Source organism: Poecile atricapillus, chromosome 10 (genome assembly GCF_030490865.1).
Source record: "Poecile atricapillus isolate bPoeAtr1 chromosome 10, bPoeAtr1.hap1, whole genome shotgun sequence".
In the NCBI taxonomy this organism is placed as follows: Eukaryota; Metazoa; Chordata; class Aves; order Passeriformes; family Paridae; genus Poecile; species Poecile atricapillus.
This window is the reverse complement of record NC_081258.1, coordinates 18,846,514-18,871,608: the sequence shown is the minus strand read 5'-3', so window position 1 is coordinate 18,871,608 and position 25,095 is coordinate 18,846,514. Positions and strand designations below refer to the sequence as shown.

Genomic DNA, 25,095 nt, shown 5'->3' with positions numbered 1-25,095 from the left:
TGAGATAGGGAAGCCAGAAAAATTCACACCAAAACTCCCTATTTTGAGCTTTTATGCAGTAAATTATTCTTGCTGCAAACCTTCACCAGACCAGCTGAACACTGGGGGCTGAGTCTGAGATCCACTGGTGCATGGACAACTTTATTTTCTTCTTAGTTTGTGAATTCCATCAGTATCCAGTAAAAGCCAGGCATTGCAGCCAGAGTGATTCTTTTTAATGAAAAATAGATACCTGTATTGGAGAAATCAGTGGAGAACCTTGGAAACTTGGTTTTGAATTCAAGAAAAAAGGCAAACTGTCCAGATGAAATATGAGAATACGGAATTTATTTCCCCCATAGATTTATTTTCTTACCATTAATGACTATTAATGTACATTTTCTGTCTGGAAGAGGAATGGAAGGGAGCTGCTGGAGGCACCAGAAGCAATGCTGGCTCAGAACAGTTGCATCTGTCATGCAGCAGGAATGCCTGCAGTGGAACCTGCTTCCCAGATAGAGCTGTTTCAAATCAGGGCTATCAGCATAAAATGTCAGATCAAATTCGTCAGAGGCAGGAGAAAAATAAAACATTCTGATCCAGGTGAAATTGGAGCTGCTCTCTGCTGGCTTTCAGCTCTCTCTGGTGCTGCAGAATGGCGATGCTGAAATTCCCCTGCTGCTGGAAGCTCGGATGCTCTTCCCAAGTTCCCTTTTAGTCGCTGGGATTGTGTTTCCTCCAGCTGAGCATCTCCAGGAGCTCCCCAGAGCCCCCCTGGGCTCCACCAGCTCGGGTTTGCCATCCTGGCTTGGGAATTTGTGCAGAGGCTCAGAATTAGGAATTCTCCATCGTGTCCCAGTGCTCAGGACAGCCACTCCTGGTCCCTCAGTGGCTGTTTGATAGAGGTTGGTGCACAGATGAACTTAACTTTTGTGGAAATGTGATAATTTGCTTTTTAATAAAGTCCCATTCATTCAGATCAACTCCGTAGCACAACGACAGCACTTTGGGAACTCTTGAGGCTGTGTAGTCACCACTGGGCTTATTTAATTTGTTGTTTAACTGCTGATTACATTTTACATTAAGGCAGAAGTAGCTTGTTTTAAATACGAACCCTTTTCATAAAAAGTGGCTCACAGACCTGCCTGTTCCTTTTCTTGGCTAATTTACAGCCACACAGCAGACCTTGCAGAGAAATACAAAACTACAGAAAAATCACATCTGTGTACTGGGAAAAGGTATGTGGGGGCACTTGCTTCTTCCAAAAATGTTTGCTGTAAAATTTTACAGAAGATAGAAAGCAGGAGTTGGGATAAGTTGGCCTTGATTTGGGGGCTCACCAGAGCAGCAGGCACGGTGAGAGGCAGAGCTCTTTGCTGCTGTCTGGTGTTAGATGTGTTCTTAAGGTAGAGTCCATCCACTGGCTCACAGATGGACTCTGGATATACTGGAAATTATGGAAAATAGCAAAACATTGGCATTTCTGTTCATAAAAAAGAACTGGACAGCATTAAATGTTGGCTGCCCTATTGGGACAAGGCCCCTCTGGGTGGAATAAGGCTTTGGCCTTCTAATGATTATGATGATATTTTTCCTAAAGCTCATCAGGAGAAATGGGAGTGTAATTAATTACATTTGTGATGGGAATAGACCTTTTTCATCCCAATTCAGGCCACGCTGTGTGCATGAAGGGTTACCAGGAGCTGTGCACGGCGCTGGGATGGATGGAGACAGCGGCCGAGGGCTCTGGGAGGGTGACGGTGGCACCGAGCGATGCTCACAAACACCCCCAGAACCCTGCCCCCAAGGGCTGGCAGTCCTGGCCCTGCTGAGGAGGGCACAAACCCCAATCCTTGTGCCATGGGGGTGCTGCTGGTGGGAATTCCGTGGTGAGGCTCTCTGCAGGCTGGCGCTGGGCTCACGGGCGGGGAAGGGTGGGAGCGGCGGCTCCGGCTGCAGGCAGGGGTGTGCTGTGCTTGGCCTCTGCAAAGAGAAAGGGCCCGTTTCACTGTCAGCACGCTTCCCACAGCGCTCCCAGCTTCTCCTTCCTCCTCTCCCTATAAAATCTCCTGCTTGGGGATCACTGTCTGAGGCAGGAGCTGCACTACGGTGCTGGGCCCTGCGCTAGAGCCTAGCTTATAGTCTTCGCTGCCTGTGCTGGCAGAAGGAGATGGAAGGGATGTCTCAGGAGATGCTGTGGGAGAGAAAAGAAACAGAATTAATGTGGACTTGGATGCTGTTCAGTAGAAATCAGCAAACCATCCTACAAACCCAGGAGCTTGGGGGATGCTGGCAGGTCCTTCTTTCCTGGTTTGTGGGGAGGCACAGGGTGGGCTGGCAGACATGGACCAGTTCCTCTCAGTGTTTTGCTCTTGGGCAATGCCCCCAACTGCTTTTCAATCCTTCATCTCCTTGTCAGAGAGGAGCTCAGTCCCACTGTACCTCATTTACAGAGCACAGCATTTCTCTAATCTCCTTTGCTGGAAAGGGGCTTAGAATCCAAATAAAAGCCACCTAAAATACATGATGCCAACATTTATATAGCTGAGAAACAGCAAAATACACTGCGGGAGGAAAATGATTGTAGCTGGCAGAGGGAGGGAGGCTGTGAGTACAGGACATTGTGATTACATGGCAGTGGTTAAATTCCACCTCCTGTCCCACTTTCTTTTTTTAACAGCATGGTCCTACAGGGGATAAATGCCTCAACTCACACCCCCAGCAGTGCCCAGGGTGATTGAAGATGGTTTTGTATCCAAGTCCTGTTGTTTGGCAACAACCACAGGGAACTCCTGCCTTAAATAACCATCTGTCCTCTATTGTGGCATCTCCCAGTGCTGCCAAATCCATAGAAACACCCAATCTTGATTTCTCACCCTTTTTTTTCCAATCTTGTTTTATTTTAGTAACGTCTCACAAACCCCTAGGGGTCATGTTACCATTAAAAATCCCAACTTCTCTTTGGAATCATGGAAAGGAGGCAGCCAGCGGGGACTGTGTGCTCTGATTCCAGTGTAACTCATATAAATAAACTTAAAGAATAAATATATAGATAAACTCATATAAATAAACTTCAAGAGCCTAACTAAACTTAAATTTACTTCAATAAATTTAAATTCAATTTATTTTTATAAACAAATAAACTTTTTTAATTAAAAAACTTTTTCAAAGATAAATGAACTTCTTAAATAAATAAATACATAAATAAACAAATAAATGAACTTTTTTTTCCTGAACTCTCTGTTGCCCAGTTCCTTGGTTATGCTGACAGTAATGATGTAAAAATGGGCTGTAAATAACGTAAAAAATGGCTGTAAATAACATAAAATGGGCTGTAAATGACATAAAAAGGGGGACATACGGTCTGGAGCAGCGTGGATCACAGAGGTCATGTTGCTTTGCAGGACGTGCCCTGGCAGCGGTTCCAGGTTGAGGGTGGGAGGTGCTGACTGGTACTGGAGATCAGCAGTGGTTCCTGCAAGTGGAATTGGGAAGAGACATCATTCCTTGCATAGTTCCCAACAATCCAGATGCTCTGGGCTAAATCTTTTCCATCCAGAGGATGTGGAAGATCTCTGTGGGTGAAGGTTAATGGCTCGTCTTTGCTTCCTTCCTCTTTGCTCTCCCTGTGTAGGGACAGCCCCCTGGGATGTCTGGGGTTTCAGCTGCTCTCCAGCTTCTGCCTGGGGCTGTGTCCCAAGTGTTGCTCTTACCCAGCTTTCCCATAAAGTTATAATTTCTGCACGTTTCTAACAAAAGATGTGTTGTCTTCCTTAAACTGCCTCGGTCAGGTGGGAGGCCTCAGTCAAGCGCCACAGCACAGAGCGGATCCTTCGCTGTGAATCTCACCAGATCTCCAGAGCTAGGCTGGAAAGGATGGCTCTGGGGACTGCACTGGACTGAGAAGAACCCTTGAAGCTACAATTCATCAAATGGTTTTGCTTGGAAGGGATCTTACAGCTCATCCCATTTCAACCCCATTCCCTGGGCAGGGATGCCACCCACTGTCCCAGGCTGCTCCAAGCCCCATCCCCCCTGGCCTTGGGCACTTCCAGGGATCCAGGGGCAGCCACAGCTTCACTGGGCACCCTCAAAGGAAACAATTTTTTCCCAATATCCCACCTAAACCTTTTCTCTTTCAGTATAAAACCCTTTCCCTCCACCCTCCCTCCCATACACCCCCAGCAGACACAAACCTGGACACAAACCCCCGTCCCAGCTTTGAGATAATCTCCCCTCCTCGGGAGGGCTTCCTACCTCCCAGCAGCATCTCCTGCAGCAAGCTGTCGATCCTGGCCACGCCAAAGAGCTTCACAAACTGCACCTGCTCGATCATCTGCCAGGTGATGCTCTGCAGAGGTGGCAGCAGCAGCAGGATGTCGCTGAAGCGGCCCCGTGAGTCGTACTGGCGGTCGTTGATGTAATCCTCCAGGTTCACCTGCACCTGGAAGCGCATGTTCTTCACCTTGCCGGGCTCGCTCAGGCCTTTGCAGTCTGGGAGAGGGAAAAATGGAGTTAATTGCTGGCCTGTGCTGGCAAATGTTGCTCTGTCAGGCAGGCTGTGTGCAGGGCAAAGGATGAGATGGCAGCGATGCTCTGACAGAGTGTCCGAGATCAGCTGACAGCTTGGGCTGCCATCGCTTCACATCTCACAGGGAACAGGGAAACAGTGAGGGGAACTGGAGGGGAAACAGTGATTGGAGGAGAAACAGTAATTTGAGGAGACTGTGAAGGGAAACTGTAAGAAAATAGGAGCTTGTTTCACGTGGATGTGTCTGCCTAGTGCCATTAGCAAAGGGGAAAAATTTAGAAGTTAAAATATTTATCCTCCCAAGGAAACAGCCTGGAATTTTCCCCTGAAAACTTTGAGTCACCACTGGCATCACTAAATGCAAGCAGTTTTAGTGGCTGTATGTTGTGATTACACTTGCTGCAGCATCAGGTCTTGCTCTCCTGTCTTTGACCTATGGTCAGTCCTTTTTCTCAAGGACCACTGGTCCAGCTTTGCTTAAGCAAATAAATTTGTCCCTGGGTCGGGTGAAGTGCTGGCATTTCCATCCTCCCACTCCTGCTCTGCTGTTATCTAAACCCGAGATTTCTGGATCACTGCACCATTTCCTTCACTGTCTGCAAAGAATCCACAGGCACCACATTTTGGGGATTGTAGTGCCAAGAGATTAGATAAAGTGGTTAACAAATGATTGTGTGTCAGCACGAAGCTCTGAGGAAGCTCTGAGGACATTCCCTCTCGTTAGCAAGGATGAACTTCACTTCTGGGGAGCTTCACACTTCCTCCTTCCAGCTGCAACCTCAGAACCTCATTGTCACATTGATCTAAAGCTGCACAGAGGCACTGATCAGCTGAGCAGGTAATTTGTCAAAATCAATTTTATGAAAACATCCTTACTCTGTTCACAGCAGGCTTCAGTGAGCCAAAGTTTGTGATGTTCCTGAAACTCCTGGATCTTGATTTTGAATCGGTGAACACAGCAAAAAACCCAATAATTAATGGATGAGACTCGGATTTCTCTGTGCTAAAGGACAAAAGGGCATTTTCTGGACTTGGGATTGTTCTCCCATCTCCTCCCTGAGCTCCAGGGAGATACCCACAGGAGCCTGGGCAGAGGCAGAGCCCCCTGTGCTTCTGGAATAAACACAGCAAAGCTTCAAAACAAACTGGTTTTTCTCTCTGTTCCTCTGTTCTCCACCCTGTGCATCAGCCCTGCCCTGGGTTGCTGCTGGCTTCCAGCAAGATCCATTAGCAGAGCCCTGATATTTCTGGGCATGGTGAGCAGCCCAGCTCTCTGGGGTTTTTGGTGGTGCTCTCTGGACTCTTATGGATGCTCCCTGGCTCACTGCTGCTTGTTTGGCTCACTTTGCTAATACATAATTAATGCAGGCATGTATGTCCTTAATGAGCATCTCCTGCATTTCAGGCTGATGGGCTTTCCCAAAGCCAAGCTCCTGAGGCAGCCAAACTCCTCCAGGGCCCACAGAGCCTCGCACATCAGCCTGGCTGGAGTTCATTCTTGCTAAAAACACTCAGGAATAGGTCACTCCTGTCTTAAACTGCTCTGCTGAGTATTTTCATTACAGCATGGGGATGTACAGCTGCTTCCAAGGGGTTTTCCTGGTTTTTGGAGAGCCCCCAGCTGCTCTGCAAGCCCTGTGCTTGGCAGCCAGAAGGAATCTCACCTGGGTCAAAGAAGATGATGGCTTTAAGGCAGGCGTACTCATTGTCATCGATCTGGATGTCCCGCAAGGGCTTCACCAACTCATCCAAGATTCTGGTGGCCACACGAGCGATTTCCAGCTCTGGGCAGTGCATTGGGATGATGAAATCATTCCCTGGGAAGACAAGAGAAATTCCCCATCAGGTTTTGGCTCTAGCTCTGGTCTCATGCAGCAGATATCTCAAGGAGGGTTGCCTGATAGTCCCAGTGCCATTTGCAGCAATTTCCAGTCTGCAGCTTTATAATCTGATCCACGAGTGAGAAGCAAGGCCTGGATCTCATCCCCTGGTCCTTATTTATCTCAGTTGCACGTCAGTGCACCCACACCCTGCACACAGCCTGCTCCACGTTCTGCTCTGCTTTGCCCTGTGTTACTTCGAGCATCTGTTTGTAAGCAGTGCTGCATCTTTATTTTTGGTTTTCTTTTCTCACACAAAATTATCCCTTCTCTTTAATGTGAAGCTTTTAGTGTCAGTATTCTCATTTTTCCAAGAACAATCCCACCTGTGGTGGCAGAGAGCTACATGAAAAGGAAAAGCCTATTTGCACTGTAATTTTTAACAGACATTTCTGCTAAGTTTTTAAGTATTTATTCCCAAATACCTCATTCCTTGGTCCTTGAAAATTTCAGGTACAAAACCAAAACAACCCTGTTTGAGATGCCATTTAAATACTTGGGCTTTCCCACCCACAATTTCAAAGCTGTGAGGGAACAGTTAGAAAAATCCCAGTGAATTTAGTCTCCTTTTGACCCTCCTCTCCAGCACTGTGTCTCCACCCAGCTGTGCAGCACATGGCCAGGAGTGCAGAGGGGATTTCAGGGGTGCAGAATTCTTGGGAATGACTCGGCAGGGGTGAATTACAAAAGCAGGAGGGTGTTTCATGACTTTACCTAATAGCAGGAAATCAGTGTATGGTATGGACCTCTTGGCTACCCCGAGGAGCAGATGTTCCCCTGCGTGGGCTCTGAGCAAGGCAACCTGGAGGTGGCACAGGAGGAAGAAATAAGATTACATTGGAAAAACAGAGAATGGAGTGCTGAGCTGTTGCTGTTTAATTAAGCCCCATTTGGTGTTTGCTTAGATCTGGCAGATCTACAGATAAAGTTCTGTTCAGGGCTAGAAAATATCAGTGTATGTTCACTTTGAGAAGTTCTACATTCGTGGCAAATTAAATGAGAGGCTGTTTTTAAATAAAAGAGCAGAGAAGGGATTGAGTTATTTGAGTTCTCAGGAAATAGATTCTATATTCAATTTTTAGGTGCCAGTAAAGGCAAAATCAGAATTGCCTTGTAATTCAGAATGCAGCAGTCTGACACCAAGCAGAAGTTTTTGACTGGATCTTTTGCAGGTAGGAGTGATCAGTTCTGTATTTTGAGGGACTTTGGCTACTGAAGTTATTTTTACTTGGTCCCTCTTTCTCTCCTGTTGTTTACAGCTCTACACAGGGTGATCTGTATGTTAATGTCAGATTCCCCAGCGAAAGGTCCAGCCCGGAATTCCTTTCAAAGGCAGTGGATTTACCAGGAAGAGCCATTTGGTTTTACCTGGTCGTCCAGGGGGAGCTCACAAAAGGCTGGGATGTATTTTGCCCATTCCACCAGCACCAGGAGCTGCTGTTTCATGGATTCACACACATCGTTGATGGTGGCAATCTTCTTCATGGCAATGTCTGTGCTGTGCACGGGGCTCAGGGGTAAATACTGCAAGAGAAACCACCCAGCTGTGTTTGGACCGGATCAAGGCTGTTTTGTCGCTCTCCACAGCATCCACTCATCCCAGCAGGGCCCTGAGAAGATGTTCTCGTTGTGGTTGGACGCTTGTGCCCAGCTGTGTCCGACTCACAGCCCATGGAGCAGCTTCCACGAGGTGGTGCTCGGTCCCAACACACTTAACCCAGCCCTCCTCCGCCTCCTCAGCTCTCCAGGCTGGCTCAGGACAAAATTAACATTCCCATTCCCAGCAGGAGCCAGCAGCGCTGTGTCTCAGCTTCCCATCAATCCCTGCAGCCAGACAAATGCATGAAATTATCCAGCTTTTCTCCCCCAAGTTGCTGTCAGGGACACAAAACTCCTTTTTTGATCCCTGAGGTGCTGCGTGGCAGGGAGAGGGTTAAAAAAACATAATTTTTTTGAAAAGGAAGTGGACTCATTGCTGCATGTAATGTGCAACATCTGGACCGTATGTTTCAGTGGAGAAACGGTATTTGCATAAGAATTTAAAGGATGCTCAGGGTGCAATTAATTGTGGAACATGAAATAAAAAAGCAATCAGCGTCACCTGGAGCCCAGTGGGTTTATTCACATTATTTTTCTGCCCTAAAATTGCTGTCCTGATAAAAAAATTATGAGGAAAGATACGGTCAGCCATGACTGGAATATTATGTTTGGAGCAGGACAGAGAGAGCAGCAAGGAAGGATAAAATTCTGTGTGAATGCAGTGAGATTTTAGGGGTGCAGCAACAATTTAGGCTGGGGAAATAGGGGACCTGGGCTCTGCAACATCCCTCAGCCTTTGGAATTTCAGCTATCTCCCACCAACTGCTCCCTGCAGGATGTATTGCCTTGATAATGGATTTTCCCTGTCTGCTTTTGGATATTTTGAATTTTCTTCCCTTGTGCAGGAGCCATCCAAAGGCAGGAAAATCATCCAGCCCTGTTTGGTTCAGCAGGCTGGAATTGCTGAGGGTCACGGTTTGGAGGGGCTGTCCCCACGTGTCCTACCTGCTGTGCCATGGCCTCAGCCTGAGTGAGGATGTTGATGGAGAGAGAGCCATTGTCCTCATAGCTGCTCCTGCGGATGCTGATCCTGTCACGCTCGTTCTGCACAGCTGGAATGAGAGAGAGAGAGGTGATTGTGTCACTGAGAGCTCCCAGTGCTCGTGTCAGTGAGAAACTCCCAGTGCTCGTGTCACTGAGAAACTCCCAGTGCTCGTGTCAGTGGGAAACTCCCAGTGCTCATGGCAGTGAGAAACTCCCAGTGCTCGTGTCACTGAGAAACTCCCAGTGCTCGTGTCAGTGAGAGCTCCCAGTGCTCGTGTCACTGAGAAACTCCCAGTGCTCGTGTCACTGAGAGCATCCAGTGCTCATGGCAGTGAGAGCATCCAGTGCTCGTGTCACTGAGAAACTCCCAGTGCTCGTGTCACTGAGAGCTCCCAGTGCTCGTGTCACTGAGAAACTCCCAGTGCTCGTGTCACTGAGAAACTCCCAGTGCTCGTGTCAGTGAGAGCTCCCAGTGCTCGTGTCACTGAGAAACTCCCAGTGCTCGTGGCACTGAGAAACTCCCAGTGCTCGTGTCACTGAGAGCATCCAGTGCTCGTGTCAGTGAGAAACTCCCAGTGCTCGTCTCACTGAGAAACTCCCAGTGCTCATGTCACTGAGAGCTCCCAGTGCTCGTGTCACTGAGAAACTCCCAGTGGCTGCTGCTCCTTGTGGTCCCTAAACAGCAGTGGATGGGGCTTTGCTCCTCCAAGATGCTCCACTGTTGCTGGATGTTGGAATAAACAGGCTCTGGGGAGGGAAAAAGGGGGAGAAGACCAAGCACAAGAGGGAGATGAGGCTGTTTGGAGGTCAGAGCAGCACCCATGGGATTTTTGCTGGTCCTGCTAGATTTGATGCAGCTCAGGGGGAATTTAGGGGTTTGGTGTCACCTCTCTCCACCTGGCAATGCAGCCACACTGCTGGTGCCTTTGGCACCTTCTCTGCCATGGCTGCACTGAGAGCTCCTGTGCTGAGCTCCTGATGCTCCTGGGGCTGCACCTCATCTCCTGGCAGTGCTGGAAAAGCATCCCCTGATCCCACCTCAGAGCAGCCTGGGAGCGTCCCCTGCCCCTGAGGCATCGCAGGTGGTGATCCCAGGGGACATCCCCTCCCATGGGACACAGAAAGGGTCACCCCTGAAGGAAGCTCAAAGAAAAGGAAGTTGAAATCCACTGATTCCCCCTTAAAGCCATTCCCTCAGTGTTGCCCATCACGCAGGTGATTTCAGAGAGCCTGAAACCCTGCCAGCAGTGACAGACAAAGACAAGACCAAGCCAGGGTTTGTCACCAGCCCTGCTGGAAACCAGCTCAGTGTCCTGAACTGCTAATAACAGCAACAGCACAGGCCTTGGACACACTGCAGGGACCACAGCAGAGTGAAGATCAGCCCAGACCCTTTGCTGGACATGCCATGGTGAATTGGGGAAAAAACCCACTGATTTTTGAGGCCTTTCCCACCCTTTAAACCATCCTTTTCCCTGGAGCACGAGCCATGTCCAGCCTCATGCTCCACCAGCCCTGCACAGGGAGCAGGAGGCAGGGATTGCACTCCAGCAGCTTATTTTTGCAACACGGTCCCCAAGAGCTGACTCACCTCCACTGCAGCCATCGAGTGAAACAGCAGCAGAGAAAAAAGGAGAATTTAGACCTAACCCGACCTGGTTTCAGTGTAGATTTCTCCCCCAAGCCCTTTTGCCTCTGTCCAGCAGCTCGGGGCTGGGGGAAGGAGCCTGAGCACACTCAGTGTTTCCCTGGCAGCTCACAGATTTTGGCTACAAACAGCTGGGAAAGGCACTTGTCATGTCCTTAAAGCAGAGGGAGCAGGAAGATTTAGCATGTGGTGATAGTGTAGCACATCCCTCCTCCTTCATCCAGCAATCCCAGACTCCTTCCTCTTTATTTGGGGAGAATGACTCAAACAGAGCTGCCAAAGCACGACTCACTCTGTGCTTTAACCCCTTGGGGGTAGAACACTGGGGGTTTTTCTCAAAAGTGGCCACTAGAGAAGATTTTTCCAGCATTTTTTTTTCCCCTTTCTGCAGAATCATCAGAGTTATTTTGCAGTCATTTTTTTGAGTCTTTGCCTCACTGCTGGGGTCTTAGGTCAATTTGGAGTTTTAGAGCACCAGGACTCATTCCTGGGAATCCATACAAAGGAAAAAACGTGGGCTCTGCTTTGCACAGTTTGAGGGAAGGTCTTTTTTTTTCTGCCAGCTCATGTCCAACCACTGCTCTATTTTCCTAAGCAGCCTCTGATGAGGGGCCAACAAAGTGAAAGGGCAGAAAACAAGCACCAGTGACAAAAAATCAATGTCTCCCCTTATGGACAGGAGTGAGGTGTTTATTTTCCAAGATCTGGGGCTCAGCCTTGCTGTCAGTCAGGATCAGCTCACGGGGATCTGACTTTGTGCCTCAGAGCCAGCCCTGCCTGCAAGGGGCTGCATCCATTTCCAAAAGGTGCTACAACAAACACGTTCCTGGAGCATTTTCAGGCTATGGACGCTACAGAGAGGCAATTTGTCATCAATTTAGAGAAAACACAGCTTTTGGGAGGCTCTGCTAACCCTCCTTAGACAGCAGCATAAGCTGCCCTGTGCATGAGGGGAGGGTCAGCCTGAAGGTGATTAAAGGAACCGTAATCTTGACACTTCATGGGTTTTATTGGTCCAGCAGAAAGGTGAGTGGCAGCATCCAGCACTCAGGAGGAACAACCTGACCCAATCTGTGTCATCACTGGCTATTTTGTAAAACCCCCATCCAAGCTTCTACACCTGGATTTATGTCAGATGCTCCCCAGCGTGCTGTCAGGGTAGGGCTCTCTGCCTGCTTACAAGAAAAGGGACAATTTTGCCTTTCCAATCGAGTTACACATCTGATTTGATGAAATTGCTAGAGTCCCAGGCAGACCTGGTCCCCAGGACAGACTCCTTTAAGAAGCCTCAGCCTGTTTTTCCTCCCCAAGTCTTTTTATGGCACATATTTCAGAGCTTCCCTCATGCTCTGATAAGCTCAGTCTCTCTCCCAGTGTAAGTGGATGGTACAGAGTGACTTTCTCAAGGTGATTCAGGTGTTATCACTGAAAGCACCCAAGTGCTCATTCCAAGTGATGGAATTAGATACAAAGGGGAGTTAATGTTTCACCTGCCACAAAAATTAATCTATTACTGTGCAGTGATTATATTGCTGTATTTATTGTGTTTGTGATAGGGAAGGGACAGGTCACTCCTGGTGAGGCAGTGGGAGTGCTCGAGGGACGTGCTGGCCCTGCGGGTGCTGGGATCAGGTGTGATCTTGCCTTTGCTGTCAATAAAACTCAATCAACCTGCAGGAAGGACTAAAAACCCAGTGCTGGATCCATCTGTCTCCCAGGGAGGGAGTGCCTGGCAAAATCTTTGCTCCCTGTTTTTTTTTTCCCTCTCTAATCCTGTTCTCTGCATGTTCCCAAAGCCAGAAAACACCACAAAGAGCCCCCCAGCCCCTCGAGAAGGGACGTCAGAGAGTCCCCAGGATGGTGCTGGCCAGGGACAGTGTGGCTCCAAGCTGGGCTTTCCCACAGGGAAAGGGGAGAGAGGGCAGAACGATGCTTGTGTCTCTCTCCAGGGAATTGTCAGCATGTCCTGGCTGTGGGAAGCAGATGGAAAACAAACAAATCCTCCGTGTGACGCAGGGGAGCCCTCAGAAGGGTTTTGTCACTCAGAGCAAGGCTGGACGCTCTGCCTCGAGCTCTGGGCTGTGTTTGTGGGATTGCAGCAAGCCCCTGCTTCCCAAACTATTTGTCCTTGCTGCCTTGCCATGCAGGACCAGAGCCTGGGATGAGGAATCTCCAGGGAGTCCAAGAAATGGGGGCACGGGCACTGGCTGGGAGAGCAGCAAACCAGTAACTTTCCACAGCCACTGTGGAGGTTCAGGCTCTGCCTACACAGGAATTACTCTTTCCATCATTATCCCACTAAAGCCAGCCTCTGTTAATGCTGTTGGGGTTGGAAATGCAGTGATAAATGGCACAGAGAGAACACAAAGGAGGAGACAGGTCCCTGCGTGGTGCAGTCACCAGTGCTCAAAGCGTTTCTGTCTTCACCGACAGATTTACTCCTCCTGCTGCCTGATTAATTTATATCCACAAATAATCTTTTTTCCCTGAGCTACCTCAGATTTTGAAGGTGTGGTGTGTTTTATTCACAAATAAATCCCAGTGGTACATGCACATTTAATCCTTTCATGGACTTGTGGGCTGATTTATGACTACTGAAGGTAGAGAAGATCCTTTATCTTTTCCATCCTTCTTTGCAATAAACTGCAGTCCCAGCATTCTGAAAGCTGGCAAAAGAAATGTGCAAACAAAAGGTATGAAACAAGATAGAGGCTCTGTGAAGCACTAATAAAACTGTCCTATAAACCTGTCCAATTTCACAATAATAAATAAAGAAAAGCCTCAAACCCTCCCTCCTCCTTACTGTTACAGCAGTGATAAAATAATTCTTTTCATTTGTGCATAAAACTGAAGAAGTTCATGCACATTCATAAATTACTTTGAAGGGGATGAGAGGTTAAATATTAACCCCTCATTTCTTTTCCCACCAACAAACTGAATCCTGACAGTGCAGTGCTGACATTTCAAAAGGCTTCCAGGTTTTCAGGCACTCCGTGTGAGGAGATGACCTGGCTCACTTGAGAAATCACACCCTGCTGATTTATTCGAGGTTAAACATGATCTCAGGGAGATGCTAAAAATAGAATCCCGCTGTTTTCTTTGGGTGTTTAAGTACCTGGTGTTCTACTCAGCCACGGATGCTGCAGTGACCAAAAACCTGTCTGGTAGCATTGTGCAAGACAATAGAAATCGAACCTTCTGAGCCAACAGAGAAAGTCAGGGGGAGCAGCCAGAAAATCCCCAAAGCATCCAGACCACCCTCTGGCACAGTCCCAGCCTAAACTCCAACACAGGAATAAAGGGGTGAATCTCCTGTAAAAATCTTAGATCCTGGTCGTAAAGGTGTTCAGGACATAAGAGGGTTTTTTGTTCAGGTAAGGCTTTCCCTCTCCTCTCATCCTAACTGCAATGGCTGTTATCAAAGTGAATAATTGATACCAAAAATGTAGTTGGGATAGGAGTGATAATTCAGAGTGAGCTGTTTTCTAGGAAACCTGGGAACTGGACTTTCCACAAGACTCAAGTGTATTCCCTTCCCTGCTCTCGTTAGTGCTGATGGAACCTGGACCCCATCTCAATTCACAAGCCTGAAGGTGTGGGGCTCTTGTGTAAGGGCACTCTTGGTCCTTCCTGAAAGCAGGATCGAATTCAGGCTGTACAAACAAACAATCTAAAGATCCTACAGGTGATTTTCTCAACCATTCACTGGGGAGCCTGTTCAGTGCCCACCACCCGCCAGGGAAAGAACCTTTTCCTAATATTAAGACTAAATCTCCTCTGACACAGTTTAAATCCTACAGTCCCAGGCAGACCTGGTCATCACATAGCTCAGGCATTTGTACTATATAGCTTTTTCTTTAGGGAGAAATTTCCCTTCTACCAGGCTACACAGTTCCTTGTAGTTCCCTATCCACTAGAAAAATTTCCAAGAGGGGAAAGAAAAAATAAAAAAAAAAAAAGAAATGTCCAAACGTGTCACATCACATCTTACAACACAGGAAGAGTGGAAAAACAAAAAACAAAACCCCCTCTGGATCCAAAATTCCCGTTTATCAGTCAGTTTTGCCAGGGAACAGCAAGTTCCCCCAGGCTGTGCACACAGAGAGCGAGCAGTGGGTCAGTGGGGCAGGGCGGGGGTGACACAGCCCCTCTGACCCCACCCCAGGTGTATTGGCACAGCCAATGGAAAAGGATCGTTCCCAGCTTCTTCCCCTCTGCTGTGGAAACAATGCTATTGCCACACCCTGGGAACCCTGATTGCCGCTATGAGGGCTGGCCCTACAGGAATGTGCCAGGGAAGAGGGTTGTGCCAGGGCTGGGACATAGAGCAGGGATGTCACCACTGCCATGAACTTGCTGCACGCTCCAGAAGATTTTGTACAAATATTTGGACACTCCAATGGTGCTCCCTCCGAGATACGGCTTCTCCTTTTCCCTAACGCTTCGCAATACTGTTTAATATTAATCTAGAACCACCCAAAAGCAAATAGCTGTGTTCTTTTTTGTGCACACAATTGTGCAAGGACTTTTCTTTCCCAGTCCTGCACATGTGCTTGGGATAGAGCTCTGGTCAGCTAAGCTAATTTCTGCACAGCAGTTGCTCAAGGTGCTTTAAAGTCTTCCTTGCCAAACACGAGAATTTTCCGAGCGCTCAACCTGACTGCACTCATAAAAAAAGGTTTCAAGGAATGTGACGATGTGGAACTTGAAATGAGTCATCTCCCATCAAGCTGCACTCAGTGATGGAGGCATGAGCCAAGGTTTTATAACTTCTACCATAAAAACCAATAAAAATCATGCTTCAGCTCAACGAATAGATCTGATAACCAGATTTCAGCCTTTCCAAGCAGTGCAGTTTGCTGCATTGGCAATTGGTTTTATCCCATCTAGAACTGACCAAATCAGCTTCAGTTTGGTCTTTATTAATCTGAGCTCTATTTATTTTTCCATCTGCTGTATTTACTTCATTTCTCCTAAATTAAACCAGCTGTCATTTTTGCTTCACCCATGACTTATGCCAAATTTCAAGACACCCTTCTCCTCCAGGAAAACATATGGTCAGGACATCAGAAAGATCATTTCATCACCAGTAAATTCTAAAGAATTACCAGAAATGGATGGCAAATTTCCCCTTGGGTTCAGTGGGGCCACAATCCCACCCCTTGGGTGAACTTGGTGACATGGAAAGAAACTTTCAAGCTCCTTTCTACCTCACTCATCTTTTAGCTGCCAGTAGGCTGAAAAACAGCACAAATGAAGGGTGAAGAGTGTGAAACCATCACCCAACAACCTGCACCTTGGGTGGGCTGGGCCTCCAGTTTGTCAAGCACTTGGTGGGCAAGGCCAATCACAGTAAAACAGGATCATCCACACTCTGCCAGTGTGCAGAACTGGACAAGCAGAGACCAGAAGTGCTGTGATGGATCACAGACTTCCCCAGGGAAGCTGCAGGTAGGCACGGGTTAACAGAAATGGTTTTATTTCTTGCAGAGCATTAGGCACTGTGATGGTATTTCCTTTGGAAAGGGCACATCCTGATGGTCACCAGCACCCAAACCTACAACTCTCCACCTCCTCAATACAGACAATGGGAAGTGCAACAAAAGGTGTTGGCCAAAATGGGATTGGCCCTTCAGTGCTGGTGCAGGTGGTGGCTCCACAGCCTCCCTGCCCACCAGCAGCACCACAAAAGGGTTTTGCTCTGAGTCATGTCCCCTGGTGAGTCAGCTGTGGGGGACACATGAGTCACCCTGCTCAGGAGCTCTGCCCCATGCTGTGGAGGAGAGGCTCCCACTCCTTGAGGTTCCCACTCCTTAAGGCTCTGTGCTCAGGCTGTACCTTGCCCTCTCACACAGCTAGGTGAGCATCAGCTGAGCCAACCACACCACCTGTAGCAGCAAACTGATGGCATTTATGAGATCAGAGCTGGCAGATCCTTGCTGAGATTGGCACAGGTGAGATTAGGAGTCACACCAGTGGGTATGGAGAGAGGAAATTGCTATTGTAAAGCACTTAGGGACCAAATAAGCCCTGAGGAAGCCCATCCCTTTCCCAGGACTAAAATATCCCAAAAAGACCAGCCTCACCGGATGGGTGAACAGTGTCACCAGGCTCTCATTGAAATTGAGATAAAATGGCAAATGTTTCAGCTGCAATAGAAAATGTCTCTCTGACACACAATCATCATCTCTCCAGCCAGTGCTGCTGCTGCTCCCCACCATGCTCTGCGGTGGAACAGGGCCCAGGACAGCAGCAGGAAGGTTTGAAATGTCTCTTTGCACCCACCTTCTTTCTTCATGCCAGCTCTGAAGCACTTCTTCAGCCTGCAGTACCTGCACTGGTTCCTCTTGTCTTTGTCTATCACACACTGTCGGTTGAACCTGGGAGGAGATGGGAAACACAACATGGAGCAACCAGCCTGGCATCTGCACCCCCTTACCCTGGGCAGCCCCAAATACATTCCCAAATACAGCCCCAGACCTCCCTGAGCTCCACCCTGCATGATCCTAGAGGAGAACCAAAGTTTTGGGTTGAAAGAAATGTGTTGAATCAACGTTGGCTTGGCCAAGCTCCTCCTCTTCCCCACCACCGCTCCTGCCAGCTGGGAGCGCAGCGGCTTCAGACCACCCACCCTGCCGGGATTGGGATGGTTTTGGCTGTGAAAACATGACTGTGACTCAAGTTGTGCTCTGGTAGGAGCTCCATCTCCCACTTCCAGACAGTTTTTGGGTGTTGGGCGTTGGGGTTTGTCTGATTTCACTTGTTAACTATTCTACGATTTGCACAGAATAAAATGCGTTGTGGCCCACAGTCTGCAGCCTTGTTCTGAGGGGCATGGCCTCCTAATTCCTCCTCCTTCCACTGGGGATTTAGGAACCCTTGTGCTGTTCCAGGGGTGGTCCACTCCTCATGGTGGGTGAAACAATGGAAGGGGAATCTTCCATGCAGAGAGGAGATGACGTGGGTTGCTCCGGGACCTTTGGGTTGTAAAAGCTCAGGCACTTTCCCAGGCTGGTAAAAAGCCAAAGGTACAAAGGCCCAAAGACTTTCAGAGGTATTCACGTCTGCAGAGCTCCGAGCTGGCCTGAGCTCACCAAATAAGGGCTTGCACACAAGCTTGGCTTCAATGCTGTGGATCTTCCCTGAGCTGCCAAATATCACAGAGATCCATGGATTCCTGGGGAGAGGCAACCACTCTGCTCCCAGGAGACCGACAGCTGAAATTTCAAAGAAATCAGTGGCAGAGTTCAAGTCCTCCTGCAGGAATCCCACAGTTCATGGGATGGGCACTGTGTAGGTGGACACTGCTGTCACCTCAGGTGTCTTTCATGGTGTGTCCTGGAGTGGGAAGGGCACCAGGAACATTTTGAACAAGTAGGGTGACTTGCATTAGAAAAATTTGGAATGCCTTTAGAGGAGGAGAAGTTTTGGAACAGAAAGAAAACTTCCAGGTTTTAGCTAGAGATGAAGGGCTTAAGTGTATTCAGGTTTGGGATTTCTTTCCACTTTCTTCTGTGCTAAAATAAACATAATTTTTCTAAGATCAATCAAGATAGCAGCTTTATAATTTACAGCCTCTTCCTGGCAAGAAATCTCTCTCAAATGTATACCTGTGTGCCAAAGTGGATGTGAATCATCTCTGGTCTACACTTATTTCTCAGAATATTCATAAAATCATCACTGATAAGTCAGTGCACATAATTTATTGTATTTCAAAACAAGAACAGAGAAGCTGTGAGAGGGCTTTGGAGGTGACAGATTCTTGGATGACTGTTGTTTTTTACAGGGAAAAGCAAGAAAGAGGAAATCTCCAGAGCTTTGGTCTTTTGCCACCTTGGCTTCCCCTTGCTGGGCTGTGACGAGGTCATGGTGTCACTCCACACCCAAGGTCTGTATTTATGTATTTTACACATCAGTCAAACCTCAGGTTTTGGGTTGGACTCGAGGATCTCAAAGGTTCTTTCCAACCTAGTTCATTCTGTGATTCTCAGGTCTATGAGTTTCCCTCAATTTACACCAGGAGGAAAGCAGTGACGGTGAATTCGCTCAAAGCATTGCTCCGTGCCACAGAAGGTCTCATGGTCCAAGTGAGATAGGACTGAATTTAGAGATAGAACTGAGTTTACTCCCAAACCAAACTGCAGTCCTACTGGTGGCCTTCATGGCATGGCAACTTGGCATTTGAGACACGATCCCCTGGTCCCCGCCCCAAATCATTCCCCGCATCCATCATTGCATGTTTTAATAGCCGAAATCCCGGTACCTGCAGGAGTAGACGTGGTTCTTGCGGACGCTCCTCCTGAAGAAGCCTTTGCAGCCGTCACAGCTGGAGGCCCCGTAGTGCTTGCCGGTGGCCCGGTCCCCGCAGATGGAGCACAGGGAGTTGACGCCGTTGGGGAGCAGGTTGGTGTTTGCTGACTCGGCCGCGATGGCCTCTGCGGGCGGAGAACGGGGACAGTTAGAGCTCCCTGCCATGGAAACCTCGCAATTTACACTCATGCTCTCCCCAAGCTCGGCTCCTTTGCTTCTGGTATTGGTGTTTTTCTTCACTTCAGGGAGACTTCAAGCTGTATAACCCAAACTGACCCTGAGAATTTAACAATTATCACTGCTTTCCTGGAGAGATGTAAGGAAACCTCACTTGCATGTGAGTTTTATGTTTTTGAGGGATGGGGAGGCACCTACTCAACAAGATACCTGGAGAACATGGTTCAAAGCTGGTGTCCACAGAAGAAAATGGAAAGAAAGCTCATTAACTTGAATAAATAGAATGCAGAGAAGAAAAGCAGGGGCAGAAAGGATGAACTACTTCATGCCCATAACATGAAGAAGTGCTGAAGATAAAAGATTGTTCTTGAGAGCTCCTCTGCAACTAGAAGGCAGAGACAGCAGCTCCCACAGGGATCCCTTTAGTTCTAAGTCTGGTCCCTCCTCTGAAATTCTCCCTGAAGAGGCTCACTGCTTTCCACTAGAAAGCAACAAGAGGTGTGCAGGAAGATCAGCCTTCTAAATTAGGGACCTAAAATTAGGTCATGTGAATGCCCTCTGTCATGTCCTCCGTTAGCACCCCCTCATTTGGGGCAGGAATAGCTCTGCCCCAGCCTGCCCTGTGTGTACACACCACTGAAAACTCCCCTTGGAACCTCTCCCTCTGCCCTGACCACCAGACTCGCTGCCCTCTTAATCCTCCTAATTTGAGGCACAGCTCGGGGAAGGAAAAAACAGGAGCCCCTTGCGAAGAGGGCAGCTGACAGTGTTTGTATCTCCTCATCTGTTTGCAGAGCCCGACCTGGGCTGCAGGAGGGTTTTATGAATTTATCACACCTCTGGGAGCATGTTCTGTGCTCCAGGGGAGCCCATCCTGCGCTCCAGTGACCTCGGAAAAGTCCCTGGGACAAGGCACGCCCTGACACGTCTCTGGGATGGGACATCCTCACAACAGGGATGGGGAAAGCTCAGCTTAGCAGTTTCTCAGATAAAACTACTCAAAGAGGAGGAATTGCCATCTCATCTGCCCAGAGAAAGTTTTCTAATCCATAATGCGTAAAAATAGCTCTGGGTAATCCACACACAGAATGTGCATATACAGAGAGGGAGCGGGAGAAGGTTATTTTTGTGTGTGAATACACATCAAAAAGTTTATAGTGAAAATATTTGCTGTGCAATGAAAATTGTAATCAACTCCCCCCCCCAAAAAAAAGAAACAAAAACCCAAAGCCAACAAAGCTTTAGTTTTTAAAAAACTACCGTTTTTTAACTAAGGCTGAGACTAAGTCGTTTTTAGCCAAGACTTCACTCATGCAAAGTTCAGAATTCCTGTCACCTTCTAAAATAACCCTTTTGGTCCATATTCACCTTCTGGTGTGTGGATGAGCAAGTAAGTGGGTTATAGCAAGATGAGAGCAACACGACAAGAAAGAATGACAGCATCAAAATCATTCTTAGGTCATAATGACAGGAATTGAGATTTGCCTCTTCCCAAATCTGTGTAAGATTCTCCCAGCTCTGACATTTGTCAGGAAGCGACACTTGGGTCCTTTGGGACCATTGTCTATGTCAGAGGGGTTTAATGGCAATTTAGGTTGATTTTTAGGGGTTTCTCTGCAATTATTCTTGATTTTATATTACTTAATAACTCAGTATTAAATGAACTGTACAGAATATTCCTTTGTGGATAACTGCAGAACATTTGGGCATCTGTTGTTCCATCCATTATTTGAAGGAGCAAACGACCATAAACAAAGGCACTGTGATGGATTCCATTTTAAAACTTTGCACAACCGAAATAAAGACAGGGCAGCCAATTTCCTCTTCACTCCACTCATACTTTCTCTAGACTTCAGAGGAATCAAGCCAAGGTCAAATAGTTTAGGTCTCAAATAGACCCTTCATCCTTCAACTGGGTCCAGACTGCAAAATGTTCCTGATGCTGGGAAGTATTTACTCACCAGAAAAGACTTCTTTATCTTTTATGTGAGTAGGATGTGAGAATCTGCTCACTGATGTAAAGAAGAAATTAATAATCTGGCCTTAAACCAGGTATTACTGGAGGAGGAGCCATCAGCACTGTGCTGATGAAAATTAGCAAACCAAATTTTGCCTTTGCTTGTATCCATGGAAGCACAAGCAAACCAGCGGTGAGTTGGGTGGCTCTGTCTTAGGGCAGCTAAAAATTCAAACCCTGGGAGAGAGCCACGTGTCCTTTTCAGATAAATTGGCTGAATGTGAAGAGAAATCTTAATAAATAAATAGGTAAATAAAAGGGAAGCCCTAAGAGCTTGCATTATGATCAAAATTTTTAATTACAAAATCCTGCCACCAGCTAACGATGGGCTTCAAATGAGAATTAGCTCAGACAAGAGCAGGGCACAACAGACATCTCAGGCACCAGGAGACTCTTTCAACACAGCTTTCAAACCTACCCAATATCTGGGTTTTCCTGGACTGATCTCTACAAGGAAAGGCAGGGAGACAACAACTCATCTCGACTTTGTGTGGCTCCCAGGCTGAGCTGAGGCTCTGCTTGTGGCCAGACCCCTCCCTGAGGCTGTCCCCAAGGTTCACTGGCAGATATAGCTGAAGTTTTAACCATTTTTTTGTGAGTTATATGCAATCAGTGGGCAGACTGGGACCTCTCCTAAAGCTGAGAAGAGCAGCCCAGTGGCTTCCCCAGATTTGGGGTCAGCCAAGCTCACAACTGAAATGCACACAAATTTTTTGGTACCCACTGCCTCTGTATGTAAACAATTGCCTAACCAGGGCTGAGATGATAATGCCAGTTTTACAGTGATAAGAAATGACACTGAGGATGTTCTCATGATACCTGACCCCTGCACTGCTGCTTCTTTCAGTTCCTTTGCTGGCTACAGCTCTTCTAGATGCACATTGTAAAGGAGAATTGTCTTGCAATACTTTCCAGGGTGGCTTTTATCTACCAGGAAATCCACATTTTGGTGCACATAACTTGCAGTTAACAAATCCCCAAATTACATGTGCAGGGCTAGAATGTGAAGAGATCACAAGTGTGGGTTTAGGGCTTGAGCACACAGAGTCAAACCCGGTGCCAAAGCCAGCATTGTGAAAGCTGTACACACAAATGCAGGGCAGGAGGGGGTTTAAACCCTGGCCACGTGCAGGTCAGCCTCTTTCTACATCAGCTCTTAGCAAACAGAAGGGTTTTTTGAGATATAAAATACAGCTGTGATTCAGCGATCCCAAACCCTACAGGAGCGATGATGGAGGTGCCAACCAGAGCTGTTCTGGGCACTCCTGCAGCTCGAGGGATGGAAAATCACTGCCAAAACATCTCTGGTGGCTTTTGCATGGTCTGAACTGGGCCAGACTCCTGCAGGGCTGGGAAAGATTTCACCAACCTCATGCCAGAGTCCCAGTGTGGAGTGTGGGAGCTGAGGCAGGGCCATGGGCATCACCCTGGGAGAAAGCGCTCGCCAACTCTCCAATCAAGAATTGGGACTGCACTGCAGCAATGCTCCACATCTCCACCAAAATGAGACAGCTCTGACAAGGGAACAGACATTAACCACACATAAAAACTGAGGATATGGGTTGTAGTGCCAGCTGAGGTGAAGGAAACAAATTTGTACAGAATGGGAAAAATTTCTGCTGTGACAAAATACATTTCACAAAGGAAAAACAGAATTAGCAGTGATTTTTGCTCCTTTCCTTTTGCCAGGCTTTCTATTTAAATCTTAATTATTTCTGATATCACTCCTATAAAGTGTTCTATTCTTTATTTTGAATTAATCTTAAAATAGTTGGCAAATTATGGGATATTTGAAGGTGGAAAATCCAAAACACGTATCTGGGCAAATCTCAGAATGATAGCAGCTTCCTGAAGAAGAAACATCTAAGCATGGGAACTGCTCCACAAAATTAATCCACCCAAAATTTTGATGAAATAATGTTCTGAAGAAGGAAAGAGTTGGTTCCAAGACAGCATGACCTTATTAGAAAATATTCCAATTTTCACTTTGGGAATTGTTCAGAAGGTAAGAAACTGCACTGAGTCCATCAAAATAAATATTGCATCCTTTCCTGTTCATGTTTATAGAGGGCAAAGCTGTCATCATTTAGAAGGGAAAACACAGATGAACCTTAGGAGAGATATAAACAATCTTAAAAAAATCCAGTATAGTTATAAAAAGTACCTAAAATGAGATTATTTCTTGATTCTAAAATATTTTAAAATATTTCTGAAGCCACAAGGAAACTGTGATTTTGAATTACCTCAGGGGACTGAACTCAGCTGAACTGAACTCACAGATTTCCATGCATGGCCATTTCAGGTCTTTTTTGAAGTTATTTTTACAAACCGTAGAAAAAGACACTTACCCAAGACAAACAAGCTAATTTCAAAGCAGCTACTTCCCGAGAGAGCTGGTTAGTCATTAACAGCTAAACAAATAACACAATACCGAGTTCGATAAAGTTCAGAAAAAACTCAACCTGTCAGTTCTACCGCGTGAACAGGCATTGGTGGTTCATTTGCAAAATTATATTGAATTTTGAGGAAATTTGTGCCTCTTCAAAAAGTGAAAAATATATTATTGTTGTTCAACTGGAAGTAACAGAACAAAACATGTGTGTTAAATGACATTTCTGGAAGAGGATGGAAGATGGAAACCTTTCTGCAAGAATAAGATCCAGTCTTTCTGGAGCTTACAAAAACTACATATATTGAAAATCCTTGATTTGGCGACAGCCAGAGCTTTACAGAAGGCAATTTAAAATCCAGGTTCCTTTGGGCCTTTTCACTCTACTTGTCTCCTGACCTTCCTCCATGCCCCACAATAACACATCCAATAATTTGATATTGTAGGTGATATCCCTACTAAAACTCTGATTTCTTTTGATGAGCCAGTTAATGAGCAAATGTGAAAATCCCATCTTATTTTCACTAAGCTTCTTAACACATGAAAAGGCTGCCAAAACTCTCGGAAGGGATTGCTAACTTTGGAACCTCATTCAGCTGCACGATTGGTTTCATGCAATATGACCAAAATGCCCTTTATTTTTACACAGTGAGAAGCTAATTTCACAGAATGTAGTTCACTTTATGTCAGAGTACTTTTGACTGCAGAAAAATTAAATACCACAAAACAAAGTGCTTTATTCCTGTGAATGAAGCGGAAGTCTCGGCGTATAAACACTCCCGCCTCCCAGCCAAGTCTTTCTGTGCTCTAAAAACTGTTAGGACCATCTTGGAAGCCAGGAATACAAAGCTAGAAATGATTTGGATATTGCTTCTCAATCCGAGTTCCCAGGCCCAACTCACACAGGGCACACAATCACGGAGAAATGTCGTTTGGGACGACTTGTTTTCCCCAGAATTAAACGTCAGCTGAAGTCGTATACGGGAGCGAAACACACATCTGAACAAGAAATACTGGTAATAACTCCTCTCATAAACAACACAGTGGGACAAACCCAGGGAACGCCATGAAGGCCTCTACCACCATCTGCAGAACCTGGTGGGCTCTTCAGGGCATGTCGCTCAGCCCAGCAATGAAAATAACCCAAAACGGGGCCGGCAAGCGAAGGGGTCGCGTTTCAGCCCAAACATAACCACGGATGCAACAGAGGTTGACAGGTCAGCTGCTTAAATATTACCCCTTCCACCCTTTGCCCTGTACCTCCCACCAGCCTTTCCTCTTTATAGTAAAAGTAGTGGAGCTTTTTCAAGAGAAAACGGGTAAAAATCTCACCGGTGTTATTGGGGAGCACGCGGAGGTTGTCGAATTCCAGCATGGTATAAGAGGAGTCCAAGGAGTCAACATAATCTGGCATATCCATGTCCATGATGGACTGACAAAGCTTCATTATTACTTGACAACAGCGAGGGAAGCGGCAGAAACAGCCCCACTGTCAATCACGGCCAAGGTTTCCTCTGCAAAGAGAGACACCCCGGTCCTCGCGATGACAAATCATTACCCAGCTCTGCCCGCAGTCCCCTC

The 25,095-nt window shown here is 47.1% G+C and overlaps 1 protein-coding gene across 2 annotated transcripts; it reads right to left on the bottom strand.

The window, feature by feature from the left end:
- Positions 1 to 310: 310 nt before the first annotated feature.
- On the bottom strand, positions 311 to 25,095 carry LOC131582464 (hepatocyte nuclear factor 4-beta-like). 2 transcript variants are annotated; one of them, XM_058845702.1, is made up of 10 exons: positions 24,847 to 25,095; positions 18,885 to 19,056; positions 16,907 to 17,001; positions 8,935 to 9,041; positions 7,759 to 7,914; positions 7,105 to 7,192; positions 6,175 to 6,327; positions 4,237 to 4,473; positions 3,341 to 3,454; positions 311 to 2,173 (listed from the first exon to the last, which is right to left on the bottom strand). In XM_058845702.1, the coding sequence occupies exons 1-10, from the start codon at positions 24,959 to 24,961 to the stop codon at positions 2,037 to 2,039; spliced, it is 1,374 nt and encodes a 457-aa protein (XP_058701685.1). In that variant the 5' UTR covers positions 24,962 to 25,095; the 3' UTR covers positions 311 to 2,036. The 2 variants fall into 2 exon arrangements, with proteins under 2 accessions (XP_058701685.1, XP_058701687.1); XM_058845704.1 differs by having other exon boundaries at positions 311 to 1,962.